The 25,256-nt window shown below is 36.3% G+C and overlaps 1 protein-coding gene across 1 annotated transcript in view; it reads left to right on the forward strand.

Annotated features, from left to right (window-relative positions):
* The window catches only part of SMC3 (structural maintenance of chromosomes 3), a 22,525-nt gene extending 505 nt beyond the window's left edge, over positions 1-22,020 (forward strand). Inside the window, exons 2-29 of the mRNA XM_010007909.1 lie at positions 1,810-1,885; positions 3,332-3,370; positions 4,152-4,219; positions 4,596-4,667; positions 4,853-4,932; positions 5,484-5,562; positions 5,985-6,102; positions 6,654-6,829; positions 7,012-7,092; positions 7,325-7,489; positions 8,027-8,148; positions 8,531-8,744; positions 10,229-10,332; positions 10,553-10,652; positions 10,789-10,949; positions 11,360-11,501; positions 12,758-12,908; positions 13,927-14,079; positions 16,301-16,452; positions 16,680-16,838; positions 17,507-17,614; positions 18,012-18,120; positions 18,783-19,030; positions 19,145-19,357; positions 20,042-20,233; positions 20,392-20,569; positions 21,147-21,253; positions 21,545-22,020. Coding sequence (XP_010006211.1) covers positions 1,810-1,885; positions 3,332-3,370; positions 4,152-4,219; positions 4,596-4,667; positions 4,853-4,932; positions 5,484-5,562; positions 5,985-6,102; positions 6,654-6,829; positions 7,012-7,092; positions 7,325-7,489; positions 8,027-8,148; positions 8,531-8,744; positions 10,229-10,332; positions 10,553-10,652; positions 10,789-10,949; positions 11,360-11,501; positions 12,758-12,908; positions 13,927-14,079; positions 16,301-16,452; positions 16,680-16,838; positions 17,507-17,614; positions 18,012-18,120; positions 18,783-19,030; positions 19,145-19,357; positions 20,042-20,233; positions 20,392-20,569; positions 21,147-21,253; positions 21,545-21,616 — 3,639 coding nt within the window. The 3' untranslated portion in view covers positions 21,617-22,020. The remainder of the gene's footprint in view (positions 1-1,809; positions 1,886-3,331; positions 3,371-4,151; positions 4,220-4,595; positions 4,668-4,852; positions 4,933-5,483; positions 5,563-5,984; positions 6,103-6,653; positions 6,830-7,011; positions 7,093-7,324; positions 7,490-8,026; positions 8,149-8,530; positions 8,745-10,228; positions 10,333-10,552; positions 10,653-10,788; positions 10,950-11,359; positions 11,502-12,757; positions 12,909-13,926; positions 14,080-16,300; positions 16,453-16,679; positions 16,839-17,506; positions 17,615-18,011; positions 18,121-18,782; positions 19,031-19,144; positions 19,358-20,041; positions 20,234-20,391; positions 20,570-21,146; positions 21,254-21,544) is intronic.
* The last annotated feature ends 3,236 nt before the right edge of the window (positions 22,021-25,256 follow it).

Raw genomic sequence — 25,256 nt, forward strand, 5'->3', positions numbered from 1 at the left:
TGATGCTTGATGATCAAGGATTAGTAATTTTCTGCCAAACCTTATTCTTAGCTGCAGATTCCAGTAATGAAATAATTTTGCAAAGAGAATTTGACAAGCAAGATGTAGTGCCTGAGAAGAGAATGACTGTGATTTCTGACAAAAAGTTAGTTAATGCCTTTTAAGTTTTATTTAATTTCAATTTTTATAAACTTGAGTGTTTGATCTGCTGACTAGCATGGCATTTTTATTCAGTATTACTGAGATAGTTTTAGTTTATTAGTATAAACAAGTGGTAAGAGACGTTTTCAGTGATAGTTTTTGAAAATGGGCTGTCACATAGTGGGAGGAAGACTTAAGTCTGAATTTGACTTGAAAAAGTCAGGGCACTTTATTCTCACAGTCTTTCCTCTGGTAAATTTTATGGTCAGGGTTTACCCCTCATCTGTGTAGAATTCTGTACCAGAATGTTACAGAATATGAAAGCGAGTCTGGAAGTAATTGTTTCTTGAGGCTTGCTTTAATGTTTACAGTAGTACTTCTGGGCTTTTTGCTGAAGTTTTATGTCCTTCTTAGATACCAAGTATTGTGGTCATCTTCTGCAACATGGACTACTTTAATACTTGAAGATGTGAGAGAAGGGATGACATGTTCAGAAAAATAAAAAATGATGATGGGACCATGGACCTTGTAAACAAAATCTAAATAATTTCAAATTCTAAACTGCAGCAGTAATAATATTGAGAAACATCTTGTAAGTTGTTTTGCTGCTTTCCTAACAAGTAATTATTAGTTTACAATAGCCATTATGCTGAAATGTTGGAATTACTGTAACAATACCTTGCTTCTGCTGGATAAGAGCTGGCCAAAGGACATACCGATTAAATGTCAACTCCAGTCCTTTTGTAATCGTTCTTGCTGAAAGATCTGCCATCATCAGAACTTCTCAGGTGGCTGCTGGCTTTTTGATATCTTGCTCAGCAGAGCAAAGCTGCTGTGTGGTCTTTCAGCACAGCTTTAATGTTTGGAAAAGGTTTCTTAATGCTGGAGTGTGCATGCTGGAAGCTGAATCAGTTTTCCTTCTGGTCAGAACCACTGAAGAATTGGATATTGTCACTCTGTACCTTCTGTGTTACTGGTTCTGGCAAACCTCAAATCGCCACTGAAATTTAGTAGCTGAAATGCTGCTTCTGGATGACTGTTGGCTGTGTGGTTCCTGAAGTTAACTTTGTATTTGTCTATTTAGGAAGTGAATTCACTACAACCACGATAACTTGCCTTTTTACTTTTCCCTTTAGGTTTCACAGTAACATCAAATAAGACTGTATTGCATGTAAAATAGGTAGAATCTGGTATAGTTCTTGCAATCGGCAATTGCTCTGTTTGGAGAATTTGTGAATGGAATTCTTATACTGTATGTGGATGGCATTATAAAAATTAAATCTAAATCTGGCCCTACTAGGATAGATCCTTGTTTTATTGAGGTATTTTCCTGTGTGTAATCTTTGATGCAAATACCTTTTTTTTTTTAATCTAGTTACAAAAAGACTCTTAGAACTTTCCTGTTCACTGTGCATTGGCTTAGATAAGTAGCAACATCTTTTAGGATGTGAGGAGAAAAACTGACCCTTAAAGTGATGCTTAGGTGGGGGACAAATTTTATGAAGTAAGTGGCTGATCTTGAGCTGGAAGGTTGTAGTGTGTGTGTAAGGGTGGGGGAAATAAAAAATATTATCAACAATAAAAATCTTCTGTAAAATCTTTCTGCTCTTGGGTAGTTTTTCAACTGTGAGTACTCAGTTAAAATAACTCATTCTTTCCTCTCTTTAGGTGATCATTCAGGGCTTTCGAAGCTACAGGGATCAAACCATTGTGGACCCATTCAGCTCAAAACACAATGTCATTGGTATGTTCTGATACTTGTCTTTTAACACTAACTGGAGTTGTACTGTTACTTCACATTGTGTTCACATTAAAATCCCTTATAGTTTTTAATATTCTGCCTACATTTTGATGCCTGTATTTTCTCTTTTGCAAAGTTCTTTATGGTTGTCTATGACATGTCACAAGGCATGTTCCACTTACAGTAGAATAAGGCAAGCATCCAGTTTTACTGTGATAGTATGTTCAGTATGTTCAAGTTTTCAGCAATTGAGTGAAGTCTGTGAACTCCTTCATAGGTGTAGATCTCCGTATCAGCCAGGCTCCCTTTACAAGGCTGCCCTTGCAGACACAGCAGCAGAGAGTTTTTGTGGGATTTTTTTTTTTTTTTGTGTTATGCAAGTCTGGTAATTTTTTAAGAGTAAGCACACTAGCTACTAGTAAGCTTGTTGTTGTCCATCATGCTGTCTGTTTTTTCCCATGAGTGCCTTTTCATTTGTGTTGATTTTAGTGATTGTGCAGCAACTTTGAGACTGCTAAACCAAGATAAAACAATCAGTTTTGGAAATAAAAAAATTAGTAGCTGAAATTTACTCTGAGACTGGAAAAAACATGCATGAGACTTGAATAGCAGGACCTGTTATGTTCCTTCAGTGGGAGCTAAAACTTTATCCAGGCACTAGAGTTTTTAAAAGGAAAAAATCTGTCTTCAGTGTTTTTTGCCTTTTTAAAGACCTCATAGCAATCCCAGGTAGTTTGGGGGATGAGGTGAGTCTGGAGGGCAGAAGAGATGAAAAGCCTGGTATGCTTGTTGCTGCTAGATGGCAGGCAGTTTTGAAATTTAATGCAGCCAGCACTGATCTTGAAGATAAAACACTGAGACTTGCTGAGACACATCAGAATGAACACTGAGACTACTGTATGGCAGTGTAGTGTTTTTAGTTTTATGTTTTAAGTAGAAAGAGTACTACTTACAGTCTTCAACACAAAATATTTAGGAATATTTAGGGGTATTAAGTTCATACTCTGCCTGAAGGTAATACACTCAACCTGAGTGTACAGACAAGTGATTTCCTTTGGTGAAATATAAAACACAGATGCTGGGACCAGAAGAACTGGATTTAGGTCTACTGTTTTTATCCCACCAGGAAACCAATATTAAAAATAAAGTAATCGGACTAAATAAACCATGGGGAATAAATAAATCAATCACTTTAACCATTATGCTCATTGTGGAATAATGTTGGAATATAAGTCATTGTAGCGTGTTTGAGTGGGAGAAAAACTGTTCTTTTCTTCTCAGACAATGATTAAGTGATTCACCTATGAAGTTTGTCTCATTTCCTTGAGATTTTGTTTGGCTGTGTTATATTTGGGTTCTCTTCTTGAATATTCATATGCACGCTTAGATGTTTGTTGCAATGGTAACTCCACGTCAACTTGAAATAATACTTTGTGTTTTAATTCTCAGTGGGAAGAAATGGATCTGGAAAAAGCAACTTTTTTTATGGTAAGAATGTATTTCTTAATAACATAGGGATGCTAATGATACCAAGTTTCTTTGGTTTACCAAATGGTTCTCCTCAACAAGGAGTTGCAAATTGGTCATTACTTGCCAGTAATGAAAGGCAGATGTCAGTATACTTAAGTTTAATACTTACCTTCAGGTACTTGAGGTTTTTCACTAAGGGCCTTCTAAGATTTTTAAAAGGCAAAAAACTATTTACAGAAGGAAACTGATTCTGAAAGTCACCAACCTTGAAAGCTGATCGTGAGATTTGCAGTTACTATAGACATTCTTACTGGCTAAATTCTATACTGATTCCATACCAGTATGGCACAGCTTATACAACCTTTTATGAGGGGGCTTTTGTAGGGTGGGAGTGTCAGTGGAGGAGCAAAACTGCTAGTCAGAGGTGTTAGTGGCCTTTGTGATGGCAGTTGGTATAAATTGCCAAGTGTTAAGTATTTAACCAATATGTTTAACCTAGCCTCTGTGCTGTGTATTTGTAGAGGAGAGCTCGGGAATCCTGACTTTGTGCAGCTTTGTTAATGCTTACGCAGTGAGCTAGTGAGGTGGTGACAGTGAGACTTCTTCAGAGAAATTCTTGTGTACAGCCTGCTGGCTGAGTGATAAAGATCCGGAAGAGTAAGGTTTCTATGCAAGATATTACCAGCAGCACGACTGTACTATCCAAGATTAAAATAGTATGTTCTGAGTGAAAAGAAACTGCTGCCTGTCTTCCTCTAGGAAAGAATAAATCTTCCATTTCTTTGTTATTTTACTGCAGCAATTCAGTTTGTCCTCAGTGATGAATTCAGTCATCTTCGCCCAGAGCAGAGACTGGCATTGTTGCATGTAAGTGAAGATGCTTAACAACAAGGCTAAAGAATAAGCTTATGCATTTGAATATTACTACAACAAATGGTAAATTGCTGGGCTGTGGGTATTTTAAGCCAATTATTTTGGAAGTATCTTAAACGTTTTTTTCTTTCTCTTTGGGAAGAAGTAATTTATTACAAAGTATACGTTATGCTGATAATGCACATTGGTGAACGTGTTTCCCAGATGTTCAGAAATAAAAATATACATACTGGAACTTACATAAATGCTCTTCACTTTGAAATCGTTAGAAAGAAAGTGGAAGTGGAATTGTTAGGGAAAAGGGGGAAATAAATTAGCTCAAAATCATTCTAAGATGGGAACTATCTAACCAAAATATTTTCTTTCTTAGGAAGGCACAGGCCCTCGTGTCATTTCAGCATTTGTGGAAATTATTTTTGACAATTCAGACAACAGGTTGCCGGTAAGTTGCATACACTGCTTCAGAAATAGATGATTGCTTCAGACTCCAGTATCTCAGTATTATAAAAGTCTTCAGTATGGCAGCTTCTTTTGAGTCAGTTTTGATAAAAAGTGCCATGAGGTTTCTGCATTAGTTATACATACCTACTGCAAGCAGTTAAATTTACTGGGTTTTGTTTTCTTAAGATTGATAAAGAGGAAGTCTCACTTCGCAGAGTCATTGGAGCCAAGAAGGACCAATATTTCTTAGACAAGAAAATGGTGACGTAGGTACTTCTTTTCCTTAGCTGAATGAGATTAGTAGTATTTCTGTAAAATTCTCTAGTCACACTGAACACTTGCATCTGTAGCCTGAAATAAATTAATTCTCATGAGTTCCATGAGCAATACTAATTTAGTTGTGTAATACTGAGTACTGGTAGTTTGACAGCAAGGACATCTGTCCTTGTGCATTAGGCAGCAGATTTCAAATTTACAATGTAATCCATTCATTAATATGATTGTACAATATTTATTTCAAAGAGTTACTAGACTGTAGATTGCTTCATATCCTTCCTTGTGATATCTTCCCCTGTATTTGCCTCCACTTTGCTTTTTAAGCTCTTTCCAGTGCTACAGTATTATAGATATTTTGCATTCTACCATTCAATTTTAGAATTGGCTAGTATAAAATAAAGATGCTTCTTCAAACAGAGCATGCATTGTATACAGTGATGATAGTATGGGGTGTATAGTTGTGATACCTTACTGAATTTTTACAACTGAAGTGTTGACTTCTACTGTAAGTGTTTTTAATAGATTCACAATAACTTTTCAGGAAAAATGATGTCATGAACCTTCTTGAAAGCGCTGGATTTTCTCGCAGTAATCCTTACTATATTGTCAAGCAAGGAAAGGTAAGAATCTTTTTCACAAAGTAAAAGAAACCACCATCACGAGTATCATGTTTCCTGGATGCCAGTCTTAGTTCAGTTACTACACATGTAAACCAAAACCTAAATACGTTTTAGTTTGAAGCAGTTCTTCTAGATACTGCTTTTGCAGATATTACTGCTTAAGCAGTTCATGTTGTTTTAAAAAAAATAACTTAGTATCTGTACTTTTGATATGTAGAAAATAAGCTTTTTTCATTGTAATCTTTGCAATCACATGCGTTTCTATATACTTAAATACAGAACAAACAATTCCTGTGACTATTTTAGTATAAATTCATAGAATTCTGGGCCTTAGAATGAGACAATGAAGTAATTGTGAAGAATTTTATGAGACTAAGAATACTGTCAAAGAATGGATGAATGGAAATGTGTGACATTTTCAGATCAACCAGATGGCCACAGCTCCTGACTCTCAAAGACTGAAGTTACTGAGGGAAGTAGCTGGTACCAGAGTGTACGATGAACGTAAAGAGGAGAGTATTTCACTGATGAAAGAAACAGGTAAAAATAGTCTTAGAAATTAATGTTCTGTTCCATAGCAATTCCATTAATCCCAAAGGTTTATGCCTTTTTCAGTAAAGCCATCATTACCATATAGATTTTATCTGTGATATGTTAAATGATACAGAGTATGTCATATTTCCTCCTTGATTTTTAAATAGATCAAAAAGTTTAATAAGTGACTTCATGCATGCTTTGTGTAAAAAACTTTTTAGCTAGGCTAATAGTGATGTTTGTACTGTTCAGAACACAGGAGTGATGTCATTTGGTAGCATTCCAAAAATCAGGATACCGTCTACATAAACCTTTAGTACCATAACAGTATAGTCTATAGTTCTTTTAAGTGTGTGAGCCAAAAAAGTGGATACTTGTGTTGACTTGCATAACTAGGATCAACAGTTCTCCTGTAAAGATTTTTTTTGGCAACTTGAGGACATGCATTCTCTACTGTTGGCAAATAGTTAATCAGTGGATGAGTTTGAGTAGCTATATAGGTGTGGGAATGTATGACGGTGTTTAACTGAACTTCAGTCTTGTAATCTTTTCTAAAGAGGGCAAGCGAGAGAAGATCAATGAGTTGTTGAAGTACATTGAAGAGCGACTGCATACCCTAGAAGAGGAGAAAGAAGAGCTGGCTCAGTACCAGAAATGGGATAAAATGAGGAGAGCATTAGAATACACCATTTATAATCAGGAGCTTAATGAAACCCGAGCTAAGCTTGATGAGGTAAAATATTTTGGTGAATACAAAATAAAACATGAGCCGTTGATTTGCTTTTGGGCTGCATCTCCTTGTGTTCCTTGATAGAATTCTGTTAAGGTTCTCCACTAAAGTAACAAATTGTTTTCTTTGTTGAACTAAAACAGAATCTTGCTGCTAGTTAAGCTATTGGTGATATTTCCATACAGCTTTCTGCTAAGCGGGAGACAAGTGGAGAGAAATCCAGGCAGCTGAGGGATGCGCAGCAAGATGCTAGAGATAAAATGGAGGTAAAAATACTTTTAACAAGGGCTTTCCAGAGGTGTGTTTAGCTTTGTGAGGTTTTTTTTTCGGGGTGAGGGTCCAAAGCTGTTAAATTTTACGCTTTCATCCTGTTTAGAAATGGGTGAAGTTTTTAACACTTAGTGTATTTTGATCTACATAACAATCTTTTGAGTTTTGATATTGATACTGAAATGTGCATGCAGTGTTTTAAGATACTACATACTTAAACTTGCATAGGAAATAGAACGGCAAGTTCGAGAACTGAAGACAAAGATTTCTGCAATGAAAGAAGAGAAAGAGCAACTTAGTGCTGAAAGACAGGAGCAGATTAAACAGAGGACTAAATTGGAGCTGAAGGCTAAAGACCTGCAGGATGAATTAGCTGGCAACAGTGAACAAAGGGTATGCCTGTTACAGTGAAGTTTTAAAATGTCAATGACACAAGGTACTATTCTTGTACATTGAAGTTTTGGTTTTAGACTAGCTTTTATAATTTTCTAAGGTTTGCTGGACAAATATCCTGACATCATCTTATGATATCTGTAGTGTGCTTCTAGGGAATGTAAACATAGACTCCTGTGTTATGATCCTTTATTTATTATCCTGCATATTGCAAAGTCAAACACCTACAGTTGTCTTGATCTTAATTGCTGCAAGTATTGGGAAGGAGGGTTTTATTAGTAGCACTAATTTGAGCTTAGTTGTTTGACCCGTACAGACTTTCCTTGCTTGCATAGTTCAGCTAATTTGAGAATGCTTCATTTCATCCCTCTTTGCTGCCCTGACTGGAACTGAATTTGCTTATGTTAAGTGTTGAAGCAGTATAGTATCAGATAAGCAATGGCATCTTGCAATCTTAATTTTTCTTTAGATGTGGGTATTTAATAATACACTTTCTGATATTACCTGACTTTAAACACAGCTTTGTTTGATTTACAGAAAAGATTGTTGAAAGAGAGACAAAAACTTCTTGAGAAAATCGAGGAGAAGCAGAAAGAGCTAGCAGAAACTGAGCCGAAATTCAACAGTGTAAAAGAAAAAGAAGAGAGGGGAATTGCTAGGTATGTGTCATTCTACAACAGGGAGTCAAAGCATTTGGAAAAAAAACAACCCCCATAATTCTCTCAGTACTATCTCTATCTATAATTAACTCAGCTGTACTTGTTGCTTGAGAATGGGGTAGCTATGGTCTGTAAAAAAGGCTTCTCTATTTGGACGGGTGGGAAGAACAGTATTTGTGGGTTATTGTTGACTTTCTGTTTTGTGAAGTCTTACAGGTGATTTTATGATTGATAACATGATCCTTTTTGTTACTGATTTGGTGCTTGAATTTTAAAGCCTTGTTTGCCACTTTTTGAAAATTCTTACAGTAGTTGTTAATGCCTGCTCTTAATAAATTCAGTATTTATTTGTAATACAGCATGTCTTCCCTTCTCAAAATAGGCTCGCACAGGCTACGCAGGAAAGAACAGATCTTTATGCTAAACAAGGTCGAGGAAGCCAGTTTACTTCCAAAGAAGAAAGGGATAAGTGGATAAAGAAAGAACTGAAGTCTTTAGATCAAGCCATCAATGACAAGAAGCGTCAGATTGCAGCTATACATAAGGATTTGGAGGATACAGAGGCAAACAAGGAGAAAAATTTGGAGCAGTACAGTGTAAGTTTTCAGCACTTGAGTGCCAATTTATAAGGAAGGTGATGTTTCCTGGTTGGGTGTAATCTTTTAAAAATGTATTGCTGAAAACACCTGCAGATGAGAGCTCTAAACCCCCTGTGACACTGCATCTGACTTCACACTTAATGTTGAGTTTCCTTTTGGTACTTTCCCAAAGCTTTTGGCCTCAGTTTTCAGGAGGAGACTTAGAGCTGCCTTGCTTTCATCTATGTGAAACACAGCCACGTCGTATAGGTAACAATTTGTTAGAATTTTATAGAGGTCTATGCTTGTTGTTTTTTCTTTCTCTCCCTAAGGAGAGGATCTTTTAAAATGTGCTGCAAGCACTGCATCTTTGCATGGTTATTGCAGCTGGTCAGAAATTGTGTCCCTATCTCTGTTAAAAGAATTTCTATTCAGAAATGACTCTTACACGGCAAATACAGCAATACAAGTCAAAAATATCACTCCTACTGGGAGCTTCAGGAGTTAGCCCCCTGCCTTTATGATAGGAGAGCATCCAGTGCCAGTGCTGCTACTCTGCATGTACTGATACACTGTTCTTGGCCTTTGTGTAAAGTATCTACCAACATCTAGGAATGTAGCTGTTCAAAGATGATGGTGTTCTGCTAAAATACTCCTTGAATGGGGCCCACATTAGCAAAGTAATGATTCTCCAAGTTGATGTATGAAAAAAGGGCATTTACCAGTGTACTCTAATTTTATTGTACTGTTCAGTATGAATTCTGTAGAATTGAAGTGGTTAAATTTGACATGGCATCTGGTTCCAAGTCTTTGGGTTTTTTTCTCCTTAAGGAATGTCAGCTCATACTTAGGCTTAAGAGTAGTATACCTTTTTGCTGATTGAAGGGGAGGCGTCTTTGTGTGAATGTGATGGAAAGTTTACAAATTTAGGTTGGAAAAAACATAGCTTTTAAGAACACAGCTAGTACTGCTGTGCACAGATAATTAGCAAGCATGCTCTGAGTGCTAGCCCTGAGCTGCTTTGAAAATAGCAAGTGTTGAAAGAGAAAAAGGGAGGGTGTCTGTGCATTGGCTTAAGCAGCATGCTGTTGACAGCAGTGGTGAAGTACTAGTACTGCTGGAGAGCAGGCTAAGATTTTTGACAACTAGAAGTATGGCATGGTACTCAAGACTAGTATGTATGTTCTTAAAACAGATGTTATTTCAGAGCATGATGACATATAGTTACATGTACAGTAGTTACTTTTTGATTCAGTTTCTTACGGTGACTTAGTGAGCCATTTCACTGTAACAGGAAGATGCTCAGTGCAACTCGGCTTGGTAAGTTCACCTTGTTACTGCTCCCTTAAAAGATGTATTTATTCTCAGTGCTCTTGAGTTCCTATACGTTTGTTAAAACATCTGTAGGATATTTATTTAATTTTAAGTAGTAATTTAGTATTGAGGAAACATTTTTCAATGTAGAGAGCTATAGTTTCATATTGTTCTGTTCTTTGTGTTAGAAACTGGACCAGGATCTTAATGAAGTGAAAGCTCGTGTTGAAGAACTGGACAGAAAATACTATGAAGTGAAAAATAAAAAGGATGAACTGCAGAGCGAAAGAAAGTTAGTAATTAATTGAAATATGTCTCACTTAATGTAAAGGACCCCAACTGAGTAGGTGTTAATATGTCATGTAGGTATGTTTTTTAATTATAGCCATGGATGGACTCCTGCACTTTGCCTTCCCATTAGATTAGCAGTCTTTGAGACTAATAAGAATTAAAAAAAATAATCTTCAGACTTAATTCACTCTTAAAATATTTTAATTAATTTTGTTTTGTAGTTATCTATGGAGAGAAGAGAATGCAGAGCAACAAGCTCTTGCTGCAAAGCGGGAGGATTTAGAAAAGAAACAGCAGCTTCTCAGAGCAGCAACAGGAAAGGTAAGATACCTTTTATTTGAGAATTCCTAATGGAAGTTTTTCCTCCTCGTTCTTAAAGGACAAGTCATAGTTGTACTGAAAGATACAACAGTTATTTCTTTTAATTGCAGTACAATAACAAGTTATATTTTCACAGGCCATTTTGAATGGTATAGACAGCATAAACAAGGTGTTGGAGCACTTCCGTCGAAAAGGCATAAACCAGCATGTTCTAAATGGCTATCATGGCATTGTGATGAACAACTTTGAATGTGAACCAGCTTTCTACACCTGTGTTGAAGTTACTGCAGGGAACAGGTATTCATGTGCTGTTCAGTGTTGCTGAAGTTAAATCAGGTGCAGTGTTGTGGTTTGGTGGTTTGTGCCACTTGCTACTGAAAGTTTTATTCTTTTGAACTGGAGCTGTTGTCTGCTTGTTGTCTGAGTGCCTTTGTGTCGCATGATCAAACTGCTAGTCGTTAATTGAAGTGTGTCTGAATCTCAGTGTGAAGGACCACAACTGTGACTAAAGGGTGTATAATCCGTGGTTGATCCCATTATAGAGTGCATCCACTTGCTTTTTCTAAGGCACAGATTTGAAGAGAAAATGCAATGCAGCTTTATGTTGATGTTATGTAATGGTACCTGCATGCATGCTGTTGCCATACAAATGTGTAAGTACTTTCAGCACAGTAAAGTTTTGCTTCTTTGTTTGATTTCTTAATTAGGCTGTTTTATCACATTGTGGATTCTGATGAGGTCAGTACAAAGATCCTAATGGAATTCAACAAAATGAATCTTCCTGGAGAAGTTACTTTCCTCCCTCTGAACAAGTTGGATGTTAGAGATACTGCTTATCCTGAGACTAATGTGAGTTACAGTTTCTTTTGAAACATTGTCTACTTCATAATTACAAAGTCTCATAATTTGAACTGTTTGTGTATATTGCTTATTGTCCACCACTTGCTTTGCTGTTGAATGGTTGCAGTTAAATACTACTTCTAATGTATGCTTCTCAACATAAAAACCCTGTTAATAGGAAATTACTTTCCTAGCAGATATTTGCTACTTTGACTTCACCTTACAAGTAAACAGGGGATACTGAAAAGAAGGAGAATTGTATTATAACCTGATAATAAATAATTGCTTGAATTACTGAATTGTTATCAAGGCTGTAATGCTGCCACGGACAGAGGCTGAAGAGCTGTGCTCTGTGTTACAGCCATAGTACAGTTTCACAAAGTTACTGAAAATGAGTTGTGTTATTATATGTAAATATGCATAAATAAAGCTTCAGTGGCAACCATTTAATAAATAGTTCAGACATACATTTCAACAAAATATCTCTTATTTGAAGTTTTAATAGTTAATCAATTATGTAAATGTTAACTGCTTCCTGCAATAATGGTAGAACAAGTTCTTTAAAAACAGTTTTAATGTTTTGGGTTTTTTTGTCACATGAACTTAGGGAAAAGTAAATAGGAAACAATCTGACTTCTAGTGTGCTTATTTTGGGAGGGATTGACAGTAAAACTGTGTTGCTGTTTGTGTCCTTGTCTTTAGGGAAAGGGATACGTTTTTTGGAGGGGAAAAAATTAAAATAGCTGCAAATATATGATACTTGTTTCAGCAGCAGTTTCTTATTCAGCTGAGATCCCTAGCAGATTCTTAGTTTACTTCAGGCTCAGGCCTAGCTGTTAAAAGCTAAAATTGCAGAATCTTGCACTTGATTTCCATACAGTGTTTATGCATTTGTCTTGGGAATGTTCAGTCAGTGTGTTACCCTTCTACCAGCTGACAGCTGTTTATTTCCCAAGTACCATTCACAACATTGTGCACTGAGTTCAGGGTTTGACATGCTGTATGTAAATATTGATAAACACAACTCCAGAAGTCTTCATTCTACAAGTTATTGATTGTGAAGCCAATGTTAATTAATATTCAGTGAATTTGGGATATGCTAAACTTTTAGAAATTATTTTTATAAGGCTAGAGTGTATTCTGTTTTTACTCTTTGTTAATTTCTTTTTTTCCAGAGCTCTTGAGTTCTGTGAATGAATTAGTTGCAATATAGTTGCCAAATTTGTACCATTATGTTATTCTCATTAAAATCACTGTCACTTCAGGATGCTATTCCTATGATCAGTAAACTGAGATACAATCCAAGATTTGACAAAGCTTTCAAACATGTGTTTGGAAAGACTCTGATTTGTCGTAGCATGGAAGTGTCTACCCAGCTGGCCAGAGCTTTCACTATGGATTGTATTACTCTGGAAGGTAAATACTGCAATTTTGTAAGCTACTTATTGCAAAAATGGAATCCCTGGAAGATGGGGCTTATTAAATATGGTCTGTTAGTCTTGTCAAAACAAGATGATTTTAAATAATACTATATTTGACTGAGAGGTACAAGGCTGCACTTGGTTAAGTACAGTGCTTTAAAAAATACAGAAATTCTTTACAAGCCAATTACTTTTTTTTATGATCTTAAAGTTAGTAGGTATGTATCTCTGTCCTGAGACTTGTAAAGATTAGATTTATATTAATTCAATTCCTTAATCTAATTTAGCAAGTGTGCATTTTCCTGGAGTATTTGTGGCATTTTCCACAAACTTAAATCAATGTTCAAGGTGCAAATCTGCAGCCTTAATTACTGATAAGTGCAAGGTGAATTCTTTGTACCAGATGCATTGTTACATTCTCTGCAATAATTTTTCTCTTTTGTTAATTGCTTGTTCTTGGAGAGCAGATTCCCTGCAGTCTTACTGTTGTCTTTTTGTCTCTTAAACTAAATCTGGAAAAATTCCCAAGGATGTCTGAGGAAGAAATTATTCATTTTTCAATAGTAGCATATTCTACAAGCCACAAATGCTGCTAATTATTCTTTTGTTTTCTCCCTCACAAAAGATATGAGATATATTTTTTTAAAACTGGAAGTGTCAGGCATTTGCATTTTTTCCCTTAATGTAAGTTTTGTTTGTTTGGTTTTTTTTCTTCAAGCTGCATAGTGTCAAAAGTTAATTGAAAACAAAATTAAAATTAACTACTGCTTAAAGGAGACCACTGCAGTGTGTGTTGGTCTTGAGAGAGGAAGAACATTTAAACTGAATACAGAAATAAACATTTCTCTGGTTACAGCAAACATACATAAGTGATTCCTGATACTGACGCAGCACTTCTGTAGGTTAGTTGAAATGATCTAGTTATTCTGTTAAGTTGTATTGAGGAAATTGCTCTTAATGTTTTAGAGAGCACATAGTGTGCAGTTTATAGTCTTGCTCTATTACTCTCTCAGGTGATCAAGTCAGCCATCGTGGTGCTTTGACTGGAGGTTATTATGACACAAGGAAGTCTCGGCTGGAATTGCAAAAAGATGTTAGAAAGGCAGAAGAAGAACTTGGTGAACTTGAAGCAAAACTCAATGAAAACTTACGCAGAAACATTGAAAATATCCTTTTGTTGTCCTTGGGGAAAGGATCTGTAATGAAAAACCTTTTGTAGCTAAAGTAATAGATGAAAAGTGAGACCAGCTTACATTAGTGTTATATATTAGCTGTGCCATTTGTTTTGACTGTTGCTTGTGCAGCCTGGTTCTATATGTTATTGTAGGGATTTCTGTAACAAGGAAATCAATAGTAAAACAGAAAGCAAAAAGCTCTGCGTGTAAAAAATGGTATACAACCAGTAAAAATAACTGATCCTAAAATGTATCCCATTATTTATCTGCCTGAATTGCATTCTTTTTGAAAATAATGTTTAGATTAATGCAGCTAGTTAAAAAATAGTTCTTATATCACTACTAATTTTTTAGTAAAACTTCCATACTGGGGAAATTTCTATGAAAAACAGTAATTGAAGCATACCCTGACCAGTAGTTTGCTTAAGAGAGTGGCTGGCACTGTAGGCTTCAGGACAAAGGAGCTTTAGTAATCTGTCCCTGCTAAAATTTGATGTTTATCTTTAAAACTTAGTAATGAGCTTAAACCCTAAATTGTGAGGCTTTCTATTCCTTCTAGAGTTTGTTGCAGTAACTGCCATAACCAGATATTCTTCTTATGTGTTAATCTTCACTGTCTGAGTCATGCAGTATTTTTAGTTCTTGTGTCCTGAATTTGTGTTATATAGTCCACTTTTGCTGTGGGGAGGAGATGGACAGCATTATATTATAATTAAGTTCTGAGTTGCGTGCTAGTCTTTGGTCTTTTCAGTCTCTTTGTACAAAAATTCAAGTAACTCACCTTTTTCTTTAACCCTCTTTAATGCTACAGTGTCCTTTTGAGATCCAGTATCTAGAATATAGGGACGAGGGAGGTTTATACAATTTTCTTCTTTGTTATCCAGGTCATTCTGTCCTTTATTTTTTGACCTGCAATAGTGCATTTTTGTTGCAGCAGATAAGCAGAACATTGAAGTCTGTGATAGATCCATGGCTAATTAGCAAAATTTTAAAAGTATGTACATATATGTCTTATAAAGTCAGTGAAAGAATATTAAAATGGCCTGTTAAACCTGTCTTAAATAGACTGAATTTGCCAGCTGGCTTTGCATGCAGCAGTAGTGATTGTCTTTCCTATTGTTACCTGTAAGCAGTGTGCAGGACCCAATATGTTTATTTACAATTAAGTATTTATTAAGTGTAGCATTTTCTCCTGCCATTGACCTTTTTAAAACTACAAATATGTAGGCATATGGTTTTAAAAGGATTTGTGTAGAAACTAATTTTAGCACTAAGCACAGTGTGCATTGTACAGGTAACTTGCTTTTTGTAACTAGGAATGAGAGCTTGAATTCGTGCTGCTTGAAGTTGAAGTTCCCAGTTACCTGTTAGACCCTTTGGTTTCAGTATAATTAAACTTTTAACCAAGACTGCTATTTTGGAATTGAAATATTTTTTGCTAAATTTTAAGTTAAAATATTTAGGACTGGATTTCTTTTTGAGGAGGGATTTATAAGGGATGCAGGGATGGTGCTCTGTGGTAGGTAGAGGAGTAACACCTAGTAAGAGCTGTTACTGCTGACAGTAACATAACAGAAACAGACTTGAGTTGTTTAGAAAGCTACTCAGTCCAGCTAACTTCCTGTTCCCTATCTAGCTCATTCAGTTTTCCCGAAGTATTTTAAATATGTATGTTTTAAGGCATGTAAGTTGATGTCATGTTAAAATATACAGTGTAGTAGGAGTAATGTGGTGTTAATGAGTCAACATAAATTAAAACAATCTTCTGCAAGCTCTGCATCGTGACTTGAGCCACTATACAAAAATAAACACAAACAAATCATACTTTCTTGCCTCAGAAATGAGTAAGGGATAATTGCATTGTTCTAACATTTCTTCTTAAATGTAGGCATCTACTCTTCTGTATTTTGTAAGATCTTAGCTTTCCTTACAAGTTCAAATGTATCCTTTATATTCTTCTGAGTGCCATGTTGTAAAATTAACAGCTAAATGAAGTTTTCCTTGATTCTCCTTTGTTTTGATGAGAGTACTCAAGTTACTTTTGTTGATGGTTCTTGATTTTTCCTGTACAACTGAATGTTTTGATTTTGTGGTGATTTTTTGGGTTTATTTTGTTGGCAGCTCAGTGTGCCAAACAGAATAAATATGAATGTACTAGTAAGTATAAAATGCCTTCTAAAACAAGAATAGAGTTTTCCTTAGCCCACAGTATGGATTAATAATGAGATTGATCAGCTAATGAACCAAATGCAGCAAATTGAGACACAGCAGAGAAAGTTCAAAGCCTCTCGAGACAGTATTTTGTCAGAGATGAAAATGTTAAAGGAGAAGAGGCAGCAGTCTGAAAAGACATTTATGCCTAAGGTAAAGTATGGGGATTTTGAAATCTGTTACTGGTTTTATATTAATTGTTTCATTAATATTACTTACAAACTTGCATTCCTTTCTGGTTAACATCATCATATGAAATAATGTAGAGATGGTGGCTGGAGATATGTCACAAAAATATGTATATTTAAATAGAAAAGTGAAGTTCATATATATCTGCAGGTAGTTTTGAGAAATTATTCTGTTTAATATCTGTTCCATAGCAACGGAGTTTGCAGAGCTTGGAGGCAAGTTTACACGCTATGGAGTCAACCAGAGAATCACTAAAAGCAGAACTGGGGACTGATTTGTTGTCTCAGCTCAGTCTTGAAGATCAGAAACGTGTGGATGCTCTTAATGATGAAATTCGACAATTGCAACAAGTAAGAAAATGAAAATACCTTGCCATTAAATTTGGTTTATTTCCTATCAATAAACTTATTTTTGTCATTTTGTATGAAATGTCAATTATTAATACAGTGCAGTTAAAGTTGTGTTTCATAAATTGTAGGTAGGACTGTTTGAAGTTTTCTCATCTGCAAAGTGTATTTGCCTGTTTTTCTCAAATGTGGAGTAAATTTCTATTGTGTGAGAATTCTGGCTATTTGTTTTAGAAATATTACAGCTCCTGCTCTTGGATGTTACAGCAATACAAACAAATAGGTATCATCTGAAAGGAGTGATGCATAGTGGGGGAGAATAAAACAATGCTTTTAAGCATGTGGTAGATGAGATAAAAACTAAGGTTTTGTCTGACACCTGTGTTGTTGAAAAATTTAAGTATTCTCTCAAAAGCTCTAGTTTAAAAATTTAGCTTAGATGCCAGTACAGTTTAAAAAACCTTGTGATTTTGTATGATTTGACTCCGGCTGCAAGAATACTTATCCTTTGGTTCTTTAAACATGTTAAAATTAGAGCAACAGTCCAAAGAATTGTGTAATATTTTAATACACAGAATTGTGTGAAGAGTGTTTCTTTGCCATAATTTTTTCACAGGGGAAAAACACAGTTGTTGTCAGTTAAGGCAATTGATATACTTTATTTTTTCCAGGAAAACAGGCAGCTTTTAAATGAGAGGATTAAACTAGAAGGCATTATCACAAGAGTTGAAACTTATCTCAATGAGAATCTGAGAAAACGCTTAGACCAAGTGGAACAAGTAAGGGTTTTCTTGAATGTACTTTTCTGATCTGGTTTTAGTTTGTTTCCAGGACTTTTAATGTATTAACCATTTGATAAATACTCATTCATTACCCTGCATAATCTGTGATGGGTTTTGCTCCCCTGCATACAAGCTGAGTTAAGTATTTTACTTCAAATTCAGCACAGTATTTTAGACAAGTGAATTTTTGACATAAATCCTATTGTAAATACACAGCTTATGTATAAATAGGGCAATCATAGTGACGGATTTGTTTGAAAGTCGTAACTATTCTCTCAAACTTCACTAAATATTTAATACAGTTACATGTAGAGCAGGAGAAGATAACTTGTCTTGGCTTATACTTCAGTTCACCTTTATTCTGAAGCTGGGTGACATGTATTTTGTCCCATAGGAACTGAATGAGCTTCGAGAAACAGAAGGTGGCACCGTTCTTACTGCCACAACATCAGAACTTGAGGCTATCAACAAACGAGTGAAAGACACACTGGCTCGGTCAGATGGTTGGTGGCAGCATTTTAATTTCTATTTTTTTTAAAAGAAAATTCTCCAGGACTTTTGAAAGTTTAGACATACTGTATTTTTGTTTAGAAATAGACCATAATAGGAGAAGTACTCATTAACTTAAAATTTTCTGTAGTAGTTACGTAGTGTGTAACACTTCTGGAATTTACTCAAAAGGTAAGTGTAACAAGATTTTGTGTATGTCATACATAAAAGAAAGTGTCTGCAGTTGCACGCTGTAATACCAGCAGGTATGTGTTGGTGATAAAACTTCTGGCTTCAGGGCATAGTACTTTTGAAGCCACCTTCAGCCATGCCTGATCTTGTGTAGTTGTTGAATTTTGTCTAACGTATCTTAAGTTGTTGTCAAATAGGAAATAGCATCTGTATGGCTCAGTTTGTTTTGCTTTTCTTTCTAGACTAACAATCTGGCCATAGTAAGTTTGTTAGATTTTTTTTAAGTCATATACTCAAGGGGAAATAGAGGGATTTTCAGCTTTTTGTCTTAAAATTAACTTTCTACCATTTTTAATAGATGTTTTTCTGTAGATTGTTTTTGATTGTTTTTGTTTCATAAAGCACTTGACTGGATAACTGCAGATTTTTTGTAGGCATGTAATACTTATAACTTTGGGTTTTTTGCTTTCACCCAATATCTTAGATTTGGATAATTCTATCGACAAGACAGAAGCAGGAATTAAGGAGCTTCAAAAGAGCATGGAACGCTGGAAGAACATGGAAAAGGAGCATATGGATGCAATTAACCACGATACAAAAGAACTCGAGAAAATGACTAACAGGCAAGGCATGCTCCTCAAGAAGAAAGAGGAATGCATGAAGAAAATCCGAGAGTTGGGTTCACTTCCACAGGAGGCTTTTGAAAAGTATCAGACTTTAAGTTTAAAGCAGGTAATGAGCATGCTTGGTTTCATGACCTGAAGTACTGGTGTCACCTACACCTTGAGTGTCAAATGTGGCTAGAATTACAAGTCACTTTGATGTATTAATATTTTCCACTTACAGTTATTCCGCAAACTGGAGCAGTGTAACACGGAACTGAAGAAATACAGCCATGTTAATAAAAAAGCTTTAGACCAGTTTGTGAATTTCTCAGAGCAGAAGGAAAAACTGATAAAAAGACAAGAGGAGCTGGACAGGGGCTACAAATCTATCATGGAGTTGATGAATGTCCTTGAGCTCAGGAAATATGAAGCTATTCAGCTGACTTTCAAACAGGTAACAAAATGGCAACAATAGTAAAGACAGTGGTGCTGAAATCAAATTGTCCCATTATGCAGCAGCTGTATGGGGAGAAGCAGACATTAAGGACATCTGCTCTCTAATAATAGAGGACAATATCATGTAACTTGAAGTTTGTGGGGTTTTTAAATACTGGAAAAGAAATAGGCTATCATTTTAAATATGTATTTGTCTTGGTTGTATTACAGCTCTAACTTTGCTTTAAACCTCTTAAGTACTCCCCAGTTAATCTCTTTCTAACTACATAGAAACCTTTCTGAGGAATGTCTATTGAAAAAACCCTGCACCAAATCCATTCTCCAGATTTGGTTAAAGTGATTCCTGATGTTAACAAAGGATCTTGACTACTAAGTGTGAGGTCTTCTCTTAAAAGATCATTTGCTTAACTGATACCTCAACTGAAGTTTATGGAAACAAATCACACTTGCTTTTGCTGCTATTTTATGTTTTAATTCTGCCATTCTCTCAAAAAAAAAACCAGTTGTGAATAATCTCGTACTGCAAGAACAGTTGGTTTAAGTGGTTTTAAGCCAAGCTCTGTATAGTATGAGTGTGTATCTGTGCTTTGAAGCAGACACTTAGTGTAATAATGTAAAACCAGCTGTTGTCTGCATTTGATTTCACTATGTAAAAATGAGCTGGTGTATTGACTCTCTCCAGGTGTCAAAAAATTTCAGTGAAGTGTTCCAGAAGTTAGTCCCTGGTGGCAAGGCCACGTTAGTGATGAAGAAAGGAGATGTGGAGGGCAGTCAGTCCCAGGATGAAGGTGAAGGCAGCACTGAGAGTGAAAGGGGATCTGGATCTCAGAGCAGTGTTCCATCCGTTGACCAGTTCACTGGAGTTGGCATAAGGGTAAAGAAAAATAACTTGTGTTTCAATACTCCAAATATTTGTTAGATATCCTTTTGACTATGTTTTTAAAGGGCGAAGTTTAATTGGTTATTTATTGACTTTAATGGCAAGGGATGTGGTGGTTTTGAAGTCATCTTACTGTTGCATTGTTTTCTTAGGTGTCCTTCACAGGGAAGCAGGGTGAAATGAGAGAAATGCAGCAACTTTCAGGTGGACAGAAATCCTTGGTGGCTTTAGCCCTGATATTTGCTATCCAGAAGTGTGATCCAGCTCCATTTTATTTGTTTGATGAAATTGACCAAGCCTTGGATGCTCAGCACAGAAAAGCTGTTTCAGGTAACTGTCTGCCTTTATTAATCTTCATTGTTGTTGTCTTGTCACCACTAAAGTTTAAGAGAAAACCTTTAAATCATAAAAGCACTTTTTAGTTTCCTGGCGTGTGTATTGGAATTTAACTTTGTTCCTTCTGAAGCTTTTATTAACTTGGTTTTAGGTAGAACCTCTGTATTCTCTACTATGTCTAAAGGGTCTCCTTACTACACTTCAGTGTAATGGAAATAGTCCTGTTTTGAAGCATAGTTTTATTTAAAAAATGAACTTGCATCTCATTGCACTGTTGGAAAAATGTTTACTCTTTGTTTTCATCATAGATGCTTAATACCCCACTGATTTTGCTGAGTGGCTGGATTTGTTAGTGTTTATATTGTATTTAATTTACTTAAAAACCTGGTATGGATACATTACTGACTTGGGGGTTTGTTGTCATTGGTATGTTGGTTGGTTTTGGGCTTTTTTTAGTTTCATTAACCAAAACCTGATTTTTAAGAAGGAATAGCAAACTCTTTGCCTGTGAAACCTGTCCCACTTTATTGAAAAGATGACATTAATACATAATTTGTGTGTTCTTTTTCAGACATGATTATGGAACTAGCTGAACATGCTCAGTTTATTACAACAACTTTTAGACCTGAACTGCTTGAGTCAGCTGACAAGTTCTATGGTGTAAAATTCAGAAACAAGGTAAAAAAAAATGTTTTAGATATGATACTTACTGAGAACCTTATCTACATTTGAGACTTGACTTTGGACATTTGAGTTTAATTTTATTTCAATGATGGACTTCTAGTTGTATTGCAGTCTTGTGTAAAACTTCTTCCTGAAAGAGAATTTAATTACCTACGCAAGTCCCTTGTCATGGTCTTTAAAGGAAATCAGAAATGAGTTATTGGCCTATGAGTCCAAAGCCTTTAGAAATAAGTCTGCTGTGCTGCAGGAGATCCTGTATTAACTGTCCTCTTTTTGTTCCACCAGGTTAGTCATATTGATGTCATCACAGCAGAAATGGCCAAGGACTTTGTAGAAGATGACACCACGCATGGTTAAACGAAGTTGTACTTTCTGCTTGTTTGAAAGATGTGTATAGTGCTATGTTAATGTCAGGGACCTGTAAATTTAAAAGATTTAAGTATTTAGTTCTTGCTTAAAATAGTTTTAAAAATTGCAATTTTAACAAAGACCCCCAGAAGGCTTAGTTTAAAAGGAGCTTGAGTATCAATTTTGTCTCTGTTGCTGTATTTTATAAGATAATTGTTAATCTTACCTTTATACAGTACCTGTAGTTTGGAAATTTTATTCTCTTTCCTCAAATCTTTTGTAAAGTGTCTGTTGCTGTTTTAAAGCTTTTTAGAAAGTGCTAGTGAGTCCTTTTAAGTATAATTTTATCATTTATATTGCCTCACATGTTTTTTTAATGTCTTCAATTAAAATGATTGGCTTTATTGCTGTAACTTGTTTACATGAAGTTACTGGTTTATATTGTCTTTCTGTAGAGGATTCCACTGAGTCGGAGTAAGTACCATTTGGTCATGTTGGAGTTACATATTTCAGAAGTGGAAGACAAAGCAGTTTCAAGCCAGTCTTCTCTTTTCCCTCTTTTTTTCACGCATTGCCAGTGCCAGGAGAAAACTGCCCCAAATCTTTGTTTGTCCAAATTGATAGTGTTCTTATTATTGAACTGAAAAAAATGTAACTGTTGGAAGATACTCAGAAGTCTGAAAAGACCATAGAACTGTACCAAGACAAATCACAGCACACTTTTTTTCCTGGCACCCTGGCCAGTGTAACATCATATCCCTTCAGCCCGAGGGACCAGCATAACTTGAGCCAAGTGACAGTCACCAGTCAAAATGTGAATCTCTTCCTGCTTTCTAGGCTTTTGGCAAAGGGGTATAAAACATTTAATATGTTTAGGTTTTACCATGAACCATATATTTCTTAGATAGCAAAGCACAGTTGTAAAAATAAACATCAGTTGGTGTTTCAATACTGTGTGTACGTATAAAAATAAAATAATCTTAAACAGTATCTTATGTAACTTTAAATAGTACAGTGTGAGAAACAGTGAAATTGTATACTGCATTACTCTGTAGGGCACTTTCAGCAAGGCAAAAGAATAAAGCTGTCTGATAGGTTTTCATCTGCAAGCATCCTTTCTCCCTTCTGAGGACTTCAGGAAGTGCAGAAAAGAAGAGTGAACTGCATTGCAAGGCTCCTGAGCTGAGTAGTGTGTATATACTTGCCGTAAGAGGCGGGGTAGGAGGAGAATTCTAAAATTGTTATGGAGTAACTTCCCTAGGGACTGATAATCCTGTTGGAATTGACCACCAGCAAAAAGACTTAAGCCAGAAGGATCATGACATATCTGACATAATAATGCTTTCTGTGGTTCTAGGGAGTCCCTAATTACATGGTAGAGTTCTTTCAGTGAAGAAGAGGGTAGAGTGCAAAACATGAAACAAACTCTTAAAGCCAAAGTGACCCAAATGTCCCCAAAATTTGTGGCATGTGACTAGACTTTGTATTTGAGAACCCTGAAGAATTTGAAATTTGTCCTCTGTGTACAGAGCTCTGAATATGCATTTAGAGTGTCTGCAGAGCAAAGCAAGATGACAGAGGAGGCTGAGGGGAGACCTTAGTGCTCTACAACTACCTGAAAGGAGACTGTAGGGAGGTAGGAGTTGCCCTTTTCCATCAGGTGAATAATGACAGGACCAGAGGGAATGGCCTAAAGTTGTGCCAGGGGAGGTTTAGACTGGGTATTAGAAAGAATTTATTTATTGAGTGATCAGAGAGTGAAACAGGCTGCCCAGGGTGGTGGTGGAGTCACCGTACCTGGAAGTGTTTAAGAGAAATACAGATACAGTGCTTAGCACCATGATTTAAGCACTGAGTGGGTAGATTAGGTTATGGTAGGGGGATTTAAGTTATGGTTGGACTAGATGATCTTCTGGAATGATTCTGTCCAGGGTTGGGACTCTAGTGTTAAGGTTTAAGGTGTAAGCACCTAGATTATATGGTCTAGGGTAAATGTTCTTAGCTGATGTGGTGGTGTTATGTCATTGGCTGGGCTTGATGAGCTCAAAGGTCTTTTCCAGCCTTGACAATTCTGTGATTCCTGAATTACAGATGAAATGAGTTCAAAATGTAGAGAAGGACCTAAAGAACTAAGGTTACTGATCTCATCCAGTGCATGTAAGGATACACTTGAAGTGCCTGTAGTCTATGACCATGGAATGCAGGCCTTGCCAGTGGTAACAGCAGGCTGCGCTCCCAGCTAACACGCTAGGATTGCCAGTGCTAGGGCATCAGCTTGACAGTTGTTAGAATTTTGGAAGAGATAAGCAGTTTGTAGGCCATGAAGCAAATTACTGTGCTTGTTAGCAAGTGTCATACTAAATCCATCTAAGTGATCATGAATTGAATCAAATAATCTAATTGAAGTGGAAGTAGTTTAGTAGAGCAGATTTCTTTGTACAGTGCTCAGCATAATAAGGCTGAAATGAAGCTGAGTAACTTTCAGCTGTGTTAATAATTTTCTTCTGGTTTGAGTCTAGCATTGAGTTTGTTATCAAGCACAGTAGGAAAGTGGGTAACTAGCAAGCTGGTGGAAACAACTGAACACTGGGTCAATACTAACCAGGGTGAGAGTAGACAAGCCTTTAGCTATCACTTCTATTCCTTGCCTGCTAAAGACCAAAGTTTAGAACTAGTTGCATAAAACTTGCAAGAGATATCAAGACTCGAAATCCCTTTTCAAGGTAAGTTTGGGGGATGGTGTTTTTTTTGTTTGTTTGTTTTAACCTAAGTGAGTACTAAGCTTTATCCTTAACAGTGACATTTCTAGAGAGGCTGCTTCCTTGGTTGGTACCTTGTTTTCCATACCCCTTCTCACATGCTCATTGTGATGCCTCTGCTGTGCAGCCACATCCTGCAAGAGTGAAAAAACCTGATGGCATCAGTTCCTTCATCTGGCTTGCTGAGAGAGTGTGCTGTCAGTAATGCTGTTGTGCATGGGACTGGAAAGGGAAATGCTGAAAGAACATGCACAGCCTTGGTGTGGTGCTGCAGGTGAGACTGATGCCCTACAGGAAGCTTGGGGTTGCTAAGTTTAAAGCTAGTTAGAAGCTTTAGTTAGAATTAGGGAGGGCTTCGAATAGAGTTGTGGTAAGATAGAGGATTTAGCAAAATCCATACCAGCTCACTACATTGGAAAATAAATCGCATAAGAGAACTGTGTGAAAATAGGAAAAACAGAAACCTCATTTCTTGTATATTTTAAGGAAGGTTCTGGTACAGAGCAGAAATAATTATCTTGATGAATTGCCACTACGTACGACTGAAAGGAGGTTTTTTATTTTCCTAGCCTGGTTTTTGCCATGGTTACGATCAGGAGTGGCAGAAAAGTTTTGTTTGCTGTCTGCCCCCTAATGACTTGCTCCTGATTGCTGCATAAATCTGAAGATCTGATACAGCTATTGCAAAATGCAGTGACTGGAGTAATAGGTTTACAAGGTGTCTGTGTTTGTTGTGTTCTGTTTGTGATGGTTTGTATCAGGTCCATCTGCCTTCTCTGATTGTCAGTGTTTTACATTCTTAAAAATAAGCTTTGCTGAGAGTTCCTGTGTCCCTGAGTTTCTTCATATGTGACCTGTTGGTTCCACGTGGGACTTTAAGGCAGGATTCA

The sequence above is a fragment of the Chaetura pelagica genome, unplaced genomic scaffold (assembly GCF_000747805.2).
Source record: "Chaetura pelagica isolate M959 unplaced genomic scaffold, ChaPel_1.0 scaffold531, whole genome shotgun sequence".
In the NCBI taxonomy this organism is placed as follows: Eukaryota; Metazoa; Chordata; class Aves; order Apodiformes; family Apodidae; genus Chaetura; species Chaetura pelagica.